Below are 10659 nucleotides of genomic sequence, written 5' to 3' on the forward strand. Positions count from 1 at the left end.
AAAGCGTAGTCTTATTTAAAATTCTTAATATCTAATTATCTATAGTTGCACTTTTTTTACCAAAGAGTACATTTTAAAGAATAACCTTTTCCTTATGTTTTGGGTGCTCTTTAAAAATGTTGCCTAATATAAAAGCACCAAATAAGACAATAAATCAGAAAGCGGAAGCACGGCAAGAAGAAGAGAGGAGAGGGGAAGGAAGGAAAGAAAGGACGACGCCGGCTAGGGCTTCGCTGTCGTCGTCGAGCGCCAGTGACAGAGAGCTCGAGGAAGAGAGAAAACGCGATGGAAGAGAGAAGAAGGGGGTGCTCCGTCGCCGCTGAAGCTCCACCGCCACTGCTAGGGGTTGCTGTGCCGCCGCGAAGGAGCTCGAAGGGAGTACTCTCTGTCACCAGGTAACCATTCTCTGTTCTGTATCCTCTCTTTCTCGCTCATTCTCTAAGTCGCTCCCACTTTTCAGTTCGAAGGTGTGTATGGTTTTGATAGTGATGATGAACTGCAATGGCTAATTGAGATAGAGAAGGTATATATTAATTTTCAATTGGTTCTGTGAATTTTTGGGAGTTTTGGGTTCTAATTTTAGGTTTTCTAATTTTCTAATTAGTTGTTGTTCTTATATTGTTCCATGTTTTTACTATCGTAATTTTGGCGTCAAGCAAAGGATAGATTAAATGGACTTTTCATCTTATTTCCCCAAATAATAAAGGGGTCTACTCTGCTCTCTAATTGATCTCATTGTAGTTGATTGGTGTCATTTCAGGCCACAAGCAGAACTAGATCGCTATTTGGAAGCTTCACAAATTAGGGAGAGAGCAGTTGACAGGATTAATAATGTTATTGGAACGTATGAATCAATTGTTTGTACCTTATATTTCTTCAGGGTTTTATTGTTAGATCATTTCTCTTGGTATATAGCTTCAATCTATTGTGCTTTATTGATTATAATCCTTTTTCTCTTTTAATTTGTGTAGTTCCCATTTCTTCCAGATACAACGATTTGAGGCTCAGAATATTTTCTAAACACCCAGATTTGTTCCCTGAAGAGGTGAGTATCATTCACTGGAAGAGATCAGACTTTTAAAGAAAGTACTGATGTTTCAGAGGAAGTGGTATTCTCTTTCTCCTTACCACTGAATCAAAATTCTTATTTCTTAATTAATTGGTGGATTCCTTATTGCGTGCAATGATGGTATTAGGGGTAGTGCTAATTTTACTACCTCCTTCTTCAAATGTCAATGCAGTTTGAGCATTTTGATGATTTCACTGTAGCTTCTTCATGGGAAAGGTTTGTTTATCTTTCGAGCCCTCTTCGTTCAAATTTGCATGAAATCTCAATTACAAGAACACTTTATAGCATTACTGTAAGAGAAATGGTTCTTTGTGTTGAAATGATGCTACTCTACTGTCATGATAACATTATTCTTTTATGTTACTTAATAAATTTATTTTGTAGGTTCATTTCTAAAATTGAGGCAATTTGTCGTCTCTGGATGGCTGATGGTCCTAATAATTTATTGGTATGCTTAGTTAATTTCATGTTTCAGGATTTGAATTTAAGAAATAACTTTCTTTTTAAATAAATTATGTTTGATTTGGATTATCTTGTGGTAAATACAGTTTGTTTAGTTGCTGCTAGTATGAATATTGAAATCTCGTGGTAAGATATTATCAGTTTAGTATACCAAGTGTGTTTTCCTATTCTTTACTGTTTTCTATTAATGGAATTTTGCTGTTTTCTTTGATTCTAGGAAAAAGGTGCAATTCCCTTGGAGAATTTCAAAAACTCATACAAGATCAAATCTGAACTGCAATATGAGGTGAAAAGTTATTGCATGGAGTACTATTTTGAAATAAAAACTGGTGCTAATTTTGACTATCTTTTTTGTTTGCAAATGTTTGGTTGGTTTTGAGGACTTGTTTTTGTTTATTTGTTTTGCCTTCTGGGTGATGCAGGCAAATCGTTTGACTGGAATTTTACTTTTCATGATCTGCAGTTATGTTTTGGTGTAAAGGAATTTTTGGTATGGTTTAACACTCTAATTTTTCATTGGAAGATTAATGTTTTCACTGAGTAACTGCTTGCTTGTCTTGTATATCGCTAGCTCATTGCTCCTCAAAGTGCAAGTGGTGTAGTTCTTGATGCACCAGAGGCTAGCAGGCTGTTGAGTGCTGTTGCAATTGCTTTGTCAAATAGTTCAAGAGACTATGGTGGGTTTCTTTTCCCTCTAATTGCTCAAGATCTCTTCACTTGTCTATCTTAAATGAAGTGATCTGACTTTTTAACTTGCTTCTAACTTTATACCCATGTCAAATGGGAAGCAGCCCAGTATTTCTTTCTACACTCCATGTGATGGAATATATCTTTCTAGCTAGAACGAGTTCTTATGGATTTTGTGCTGGAGTTGTAGATTTTCTGTTCTTGGTATTAGATTTCTTTGTTTTCTCTTTTCAAATAGGATATCATGCAAAGCTTATTTTTGTGTTTATAATGTAACTGTTTAGGATGCTGGTTTCAATCGTAATCATTCCAGTGAAGTTTCTTCTCCAGTTGCTGGGCACCTTCCAGGTTATATGGACTATCAAGTAGGAATGAGACCACAGATCTCTGTTGAGAGAAAATGGGCCCTCGGGCTTCAGGTGCAGTGTTTTACTTGGCTATTTAGTAGCATTTACACAACTGGATTTAGTGATATGCAGTTTCTATTTTGCTTGTTTTATTCAATTGATGCCATCAATAAATAATAAATTAATGATGATTTCTTGCTGTTAGAGGAAATAATAGTTTTATCAATGTCTGTGATTGTCTAACTGGTTCCAGATCTCTGGTTAGTTTAGGGAATTAGAATTGTTGATTAAACGTGTTCCTTATACAATTCATTGCTTGTTGTCTTTATCGTGTTTAGTTATGCAATGTTATCAGTTTTAAAGGTATATAAAGACAATACAAAATTTGTTTATGGTGATGATCAATCACTTTAATTCTATATATGCTCACATGACTTTAATTCAGAAAACAACTACAATAGAGGTTGCACTGCAATTGGATATCAATGTCCCTTGTCTTGATAGAATTGCTTTTTTCGATGATATTTTTCTCTTTTTAGTATCGTTAGCTTCTCTGGGTATGATTTTTTTAATGCAAATTCTGAATCTCTTAATGCACATTGCTTAGGTTTTTCAATGCGTATATAATTTGGTTTTGCTAGATTCAGAAAGTTTTCTCGTGACATTCTAAATTATTGGTAATGTCCTAACCTACTTCAGCATTTAAGTCTTGACTATTAATTGTAGTACTACACTGAGTTATTAACCTTAATTCTATTACACTCTTCAATGTTGTTGCCGTAACTGTGCCTTTCTTTCTTTGATTTTCACATATGAATAGTATGTTAATATTGTTTAGCTTTGAAGATTGAAACTCTGAGCGATTCCTAATTTTGTTTGTATCACTGCTGCAGGCCATGCAATTGCTGCAGCTGCAATTGTCTTCCCTCCATCAATCAAAATGGAGGAGGAGGAGGAGGAGGAGCTGTTTCAGATCAGAGTGCTGTAAATGGAGGAGGAGCTGTTTCAGTTGCTCTTGTCCTCAATCAAAATGCTGCCAAGGTAGAGACGACTTCGGAAACTGCTGCGTTCTCCCAAAATCCTGCACTTGTTCTTGCCCCAGTTCTCCCAAGGTATGCCCTTGTTACCGTTGTACAAAGTTCTTTTGGAGAAGTGCTTTCTGCAGTTTCTGTTGTTAGTATTTCAAATTATATTATATTACTTGCTCAATTTGCAATTCTGATATAGTTAGAATATAAATAATTATGTTTGCTAAAATTTAGTGCTCATTTATTTTAACGCCTTTGTCAAGTTTGTCAATGTTGCTGATTAGTATCTGTCTTTTGCTTCACTCCTTATCATGCTTTCAAATTAAGGAATTAAGTTGCATAGGCTTCTATTTTATTTTCTCTATTTTCAGTTTCTATTTGGCGCAAAAGTGCATGGTGTTGCTCTGTATTTGTACAACATTTGTTTTCTGCAATTGATTTTACACTGCCTAAGTTCCAGAATTCATGACTTTGATTTAAGAACCCTTGTGTTTTGGTACAAAATGACACACTTCTTTATGCTTAGTGTCCTCTTATTGTTTTCAGATAAATAGCAATGAGTATATTTGGTCGAAGGCTAATCCTAAAGAGACAAAGGAAGAACTAATTGATAGAGGGTCTAAGTTCTTGGACTAGTATATTTCTGTTCAAGAAAACCTTTGTTGCTAATTCTTTACATTATATAAAGAGCAGTGTATTATAGATGTGCTAAGGAGTAACTCTATTTATTTTGTAAAAGCTAATTTAATTTTACTTATCTTTTTTTTTTATTTTAATGTGAGATGTATAAATATTCAAAATTATGATCATCCCAATACTTTTAGTTCATTATAAATATATTTGTTTAAGGATAATTTTTATTATTTGAAGAATATTATATAGTATTATTGTGTACTTATTTTTATATATATTGGGAAAAAAAAACGAGGGACCGAAGGTTACACTTATATAGAGTAGTTATGGTATACAATGTGGTTACGCTTTACAGGTGATGCAGTAGTAAGGATAAGTGTAGCTTATTCTGGTAAGCATGGAAGTTGAAAAGCGTAGTCTTTGGTACTTGAAAAGTGCATTCTATTCCCAAACACCAAAAGTGTAGCATTCTATTCCCAAACACCAAAAGTGTAGCGTTAGGTATAGAAAAGCATAGCCTTTGAGAATAGACAATGGTCGAATAGGCATCTCTCACTAAAACGTCTCCATACCTGACAAGCGTAACCTTTGTTTAAGGCATCGTTTTTTTTTTTTTTTTCACTTTTAGCTACAATTTCTAAGTGTACCTGAATAGGTATTTTTCTAGTAGAATTAAAATAGTGAGCAGTAAAATCTAAGAAAGAATTTTAAATGATTTCATATAAGGTTTCTATCAAATATAAAATTATATATTATATCAAGCTAACAACAGATCTTCATATTTAGGAAGTCTGTCTCACTAGCTTGCATTACATGACATAATATCTCATAAGAACAGAGATAATTAACTATAGTGCAAACAAAATATCAAGAATTTTAAGGATAGCCCTAGTAAGTAATCTGAATTCTCATTCAAAATTGGTGAGCAAGTATTACATACTCGCATCATAATTGTATGATAGTCATGGCAGTATACCTACATTCACTGAGGCAAATTCACAAACATGTTCTACTCATGGTTCACTATATCTCAGACAAATTATACCGAATTCAAAGACTAATCCTTTTTTTTCTCACTTGACCAAAATTAACCACATAAAATTGCATACTAAATTTTTCACTCCGTGTATTATATGCCAATTTCTCTTCAAATAAGATTCAATACTTTATTGAACAAAAATTATAATTTTACTCTTAGGAACAACATAACCATGTCCTCCATATACATAAATGAATAAATTAATAAAAAGGTTTCCCTAATGAGAAGCTGCCAAATTAGCTTAAGCACCAAGATATTACCTATCACTACTAGTTAATGCATGTCATACATAGAATCAAACATAGTATAGAGATTCAATTTTTCAAGTTTGACTACTAGACGAAAATAAACAACAATAAAATGAAATAACGAAAATAGTAAAAAATAAAAATATATACTTGTCAACTTCACCAGAGGACTGTTGTTGTTTATGTCGTAGAAGAAGTTACCAAAAGAGGCGATTGTGAGAAAAGAACAACATAATGACAAGCAACGGCGGATCTGGACATTGATGCGATTTGTGATAAATGAATAGAAGAGGTGGCAAGACCAGAGGAGGCAACAGTGAACTAGACGGCGATGTGATGAATGACAACAATGGCAAGCTTACTCTACCTCTGATCTCAAACACTACACTACAATGGTTCTAGAGTTTCAGATCTCACTTTTTCTTCAATTCTAAATTTGTTTGGACAAGTTTTTGTTTAAATTAAAATTTATTTGGATTTAATTATAATAATTTAGGGTATAAACATTTGTTTGGAAGATTGGACTTGAGACTTTTAAATTTTAAGTAATAATAATTAATGGAGTTTTATATTATGCCATAAATAAAAAATGTTGGAAAAATTTTAAAAAATTTCTAAAAAAAAAATTCTATAAATAAATAGAAATATTGTAGTGATGGCATGTGAAAAAAAAAGGTAAAAAACAATCCCATTTTAAAAATTCTACTTTTTTTTTTGGTCAGTAGATTGGACAACCCCCAATCCTAAGTACCCCAATAGATTGGACAACCCCCAACCTTAGGTACATAACACACCCACACACTCCTCACACATTTACCACCTTTTTCCTCAATTGTAATCTCTAAGATTTAAACCCTAGACCTTTGAGGTGGGAAAGGGGAGATATGACATGTGAGCTAAGGCTCATTGGCTAAAAATTCTACTTTATTCTTTCTTTCGTCATTTCTTTTTGTCTATGCCCATATTGCCATGACTGACATGCCTCCTGCTCCGAGCATAACGAAAACATAAGAACAAATTTGAAGTTTCACTCTACTTTGAAGCTTTGGGCCCATAAAATCAGTGGCCAATAATTCTACTAATGCCATGTAATTGAGAAGCCCTGCAGACACAGCATTCAAAACACCTTCCACTATGAGTGAGGCTGGACTTGTCTCAGTGTATACCTTTGACAAAGCTATCCCCAATGCAATTCCAAATGGAGTTGTCACGGAAAAGAAGAATATCATAATAGACTTTATCTTCATCCCATACTCTGCCTGTTACCAAAAAAGATAATGGAAAAGAATTAGATGGATATCTATTTATATATTAAATTATTCTTAGTTACATTTTTTTTCACGTAAAGCTGAATATCACTTGTGAGTAAATCATAATTTGATCTCAAATAATTTAATATTTGACAAAATAATCTTTAAAAGAAAGAAATAAAATTGAGCTTGGAAAAATTGTCTCAATTTGATAAACTACAGTATTTTTTTATAATGGGCAAACAATTTATACATTTGAATTTTTTTTGTTATAACATGTAGAAATTGTTACAAAAAAACTTACCTAACATTCAATATATAGAGTATTTTCTTAGTATTTATGTTTTTACCAAAATGATTTCAAAAAGAATTTACTTAAAATAAAATTATTAAATTTAAAACCTAGAAGATCTATTTTCTAAGCATACATTTCGACCTCTAGAGTTTTTTTTAGTATGCTTTTTTATTCTGAGTATATTTTGCAAATTAAGATTATTTTTGGAGAATCAAAATGTTATTTCATTCGTTTAAAAGTCATTTTGTTAAAAAATAAAAATTTTCAGAATCCAAAATGGTAGTTCACTCTTATCATAATTATTATCTCAATAAATGTTACACTTTTAGATATTTTTCCTTTATTATTCTTTATTCTTTGAATACCATAAAAACTGACAACAGTATAACCCGACTGTTAAATGACTAGGATTAAGTGCATGTTTAGGCGCCATTATTTTGTTAAAAAAAGATATTTTTTCAATAAAAAAAGATCTTTTTTTATTTTTTAACGTGTTTGGCAAATTTCTAGTAGTAAAAGTAAAAGCACTAGTAAAATCAAAAAAAGATCTTTTTTGAGAAGCTGTAATTTACATCTTTTTTTAAAAAATCTTTTTTCCTTAAAAAAAGATATTTTTCATGTAATAAATAAACAAAAAAGTACTTTTATATTGTTATACCCAAACATAATTGATTGATAAAAAGACCTTTTTACATGAGATATCCAAACATAAAATTACTTTTACTTCTCCATAAGATCTTTTAAAAAAAGATAACTCGAAAAAAGATCTTTTTTAAAAAGCTCACCCAAACAAGCCCTAAGCCATTCAAATATAAGCATCAATATATTTTACCACTTTTAACATATTAATTAAATCATTTTTAGTGTTTTATATTTACTTTTAGAGAACTGTAAAAAATAAAATATGTAACAATAAAAAAATTTTGTTTTCATTATTCTCAATTTTTCACTTTTAAAATTGTAAAACTAGAAAATACAATAAATGAAAATAGAGAGACAAAAAAAGATATCATTCTTACAAAATAAACAAACATTGGTGGCAATATTTAATATCTTTTTTTTTAATTATACATTTACACAAAGACATGATTGAACTAAGTTATTAAGAAAAGAAATATTGGTAAATATTAAAATTAATGGAATACGTGAAAAAATATTAATATAATTTTGTTAAATATGTTCAATTTTTTGTAACCTTAAAATTCTCTAATTATTTTCTTAGTTTATGTATAAATTTAAAAAATAGAAAATTATTTAAGAAAATATAATATATATCGGTGATCAGCAAATTAAACCTGAAGTATGCAGCCTCCTAAACCCATTCCCTCAAAGAATTGATGGAAGCAAAGTGCTATAATGAGAGGCCTAATTGTGCATGGATTATCTGAAGCTCCCATCCCTAAACCAATCACCACTGAGTGCACCACAATCCCTAGCTCCAACACCTGCATACATTTTATATACACACAATTACATCTCACAATTCATACACCAAACAATAAATAATAAACATAACCCACAAGCTCGAAATTCACCACCAACAACAATAATAAAACGAAGATTAGTAGTGCTACATGCATATAACAAAAACATGATAATATAACAAAAAATATTACTTGTCACTTATAAACAAAATATGATGTTGTTTTATTATTGTTATCACGTTTATAATATTTTTGAAAATTTATTTATCATTCATATTTATCGGGGTTCTTTTTTTGTTAATGGTATAAGCTTTCTACTACTATTTTGGTAGTTTACCAACTAAGATAACTAACCTGAGCGATAACACGATAGCGTAGCAACTGTTCTGCACTGACAACTTTCATGTTTCCATTTCCGTGTTCAATCACATCACCGTGAGTGTGACTGTGACTAAGCAATTCCAATTCTTTATTCACTTTATTGCAGCAACCACCATCAACTTCAATGTTCTTCTCGGGAAGATCACTAGTAGTAGTAGAAGAAGCAGCAGGGATTCTCTTCTTAAAGAAACTGTTGGAGAAAGAGTCCACCATGAGGGTGAAAACAGCGGAAAACATAGCGATAAATGTAGTGAATGGGAACTTGTGCCACGGATTTTCCGGCAAGCAGTCCGACATGAGGTCATTGAATGAGTCCGGCAATACGTGCATGTAACCGGTGGCGAGGATGACACCGGAGGAAAATGACTTCACTAACGCAAAAAGGTCACGGTCTGGGTGAATCGCCGGCACAACGCGTGAGAGCATCGGCAGCGTTACGCCGATCATGCTCATCGCTAGAATTGCAAGTATTGCTATTATCTTATACTTGAGCGCCTCACTCCGGTTGTGACATGCTCCTTGGTGGTTCGAGGAGCATTTCTCCGCCGAGGCAACTGGGCAAGTTGTGATTGCAAGGAAGGAAATAATAATAATAATCTTGTAGAGGAGGTTTGAATTCATTGGTGTAGTAGCCATGATTGTAAGTGAGAGAATGAGGGTTAGAAATTATGAGTTGTTATGCCTGTTAATATAGTGCTTTGGTTTGGCGAAACTTTAGATTGACCAATTTGTGAATCTAGGTTTAAAAAATGGGAATTACTCTAATATAGTGTATCTGTTGTCGTCTGTTTGAGACTTTGAGGGGGTATTTTGACCAAATTTTTAGGAGTGAGGTTGATGAACTGCGGCGTGTGAATAATAATCCCGTTACTTTCTTCACCTTTTTTTGAAGGGAAAAAGCAGTTAGCTTCTTTAGAGCTTCAATCTTTTGTTCAACTAATTTTCTTCTCTACAATCGCGCAGAATTGATTTTGTTCATAAAACCACGTTTACAATAAGCAATAATTTCTAGCTTCTCCGTTGGACTAACGTGCTTTTAGCCACTACCTTTAACATTTATTTTTCTTTTACCAACTTTATCCTTTATACATGTTATTGCATTATTTATAAAATTCTTATTATTTCTCTCTATATGAATTCTTTTTTTATTATTTATTATTTATATTTTTTATTAATTTTTTTATTTGACATTATCTTTAACATTCTTTTACCAACTTTATCCTTTATACATGTTATTGCATTATTTATAAAATTCTTATTATTTCTCTCTATATGAATTCTTTTTTCTTTTTTATCCTTTATACATGTTATTGCATTATTTATAAAATTCTTATTATTTCTCTCTATATGAATTCTTTTTTTATTATTTATTATTTATATTTTTTATTAATTTTTTTATTTGACATTATATATTTTTATAGTTATAATTTTTGTGTATTATATTTATTATTATCTTTTTATAATAGAATTTATTGATCCCATTAGGTAAAATAAATTAAACAAAAAAATTAACTATAAATAATAATAATAGTAAAAAATTATAACGTACTAAAAAAGAGTATTAAAAGTATTAAAAATATACTATATAAAAAATATATAAAAAAATTAAACATGCATAAAAAATAATATTATAATTTAATGTCATGTCCTTTTAAGTAATTATCTATCTAAAAGTGATTTTAACTAATATTATCTAAACAATATTTATTTTATCAAAATCAGTTTTAGTATAGAATTACCAAACATAAATCATATTGATACAAACTTACTTCTATCCAAAATCAATTCTATAAAAT

General features: G+C 31.2%; 2 protein-coding genes across 2 annotated transcripts in view; one reads left to right on the forward strand and one right to left on the reverse strand.

Annotated features, from left to right (window-relative positions):
- Positions 188-4443, forward strand: LOC107632478 (rab3 GTPase-activating protein catalytic subunit-like; the record flags this gene model as incomplete). The annotated part of the gene is given in 11 exon segments (XM_021122929.1): positions 188-395; positions 761-844; positions 988-1045; positions 1242-1285; positions 1454-1517; positions 1749-1860; positions 1954-2021; positions 2103-2208; positions 2503-2637; positions 3459-3677; positions 4140-4443. Coding segments are annotated over 9 exon segments (666 nt in total). The 3' UTR covers positions 2523-2637; positions 3459-3677; positions 4140-4443.
- LOC107609855 (fe(2+) transport protein 1) overlaps positions 6177-10659 on the reverse strand; it is a 7547-nt gene continuing 3064 nt past the window's right edge. Inside the window, exons 4-6 of the mRNA XM_016311906.2 lie at positions 8837-9053; positions 8354-8503; positions 6177-6772 (exon numbers count right to left, since the gene is read on the reverse strand). Of these exons, the coding sequence (XP_016167392.2) occupies positions 6467-6772; positions 8354-8503; positions 8837-9053 (673 nt within the window). The 3' untranslated portion in view covers positions 6177-6466. The remainder of the gene's footprint in view (positions 6773-8353; positions 8504-8836; positions 9054-10659) is intronic.

This window comes from Arachis ipaensis, chromosome B01 (assembly GCF_000816755.2).
Source record: "Arachis ipaensis cultivar K30076 chromosome B01, Araip1.1, whole genome shotgun sequence".
NCBI lineage: Eukaryota > Viridiplantae > Streptophyta > Magnoliopsida > Fabales > Fabaceae > Arachis > Arachis ipaensis.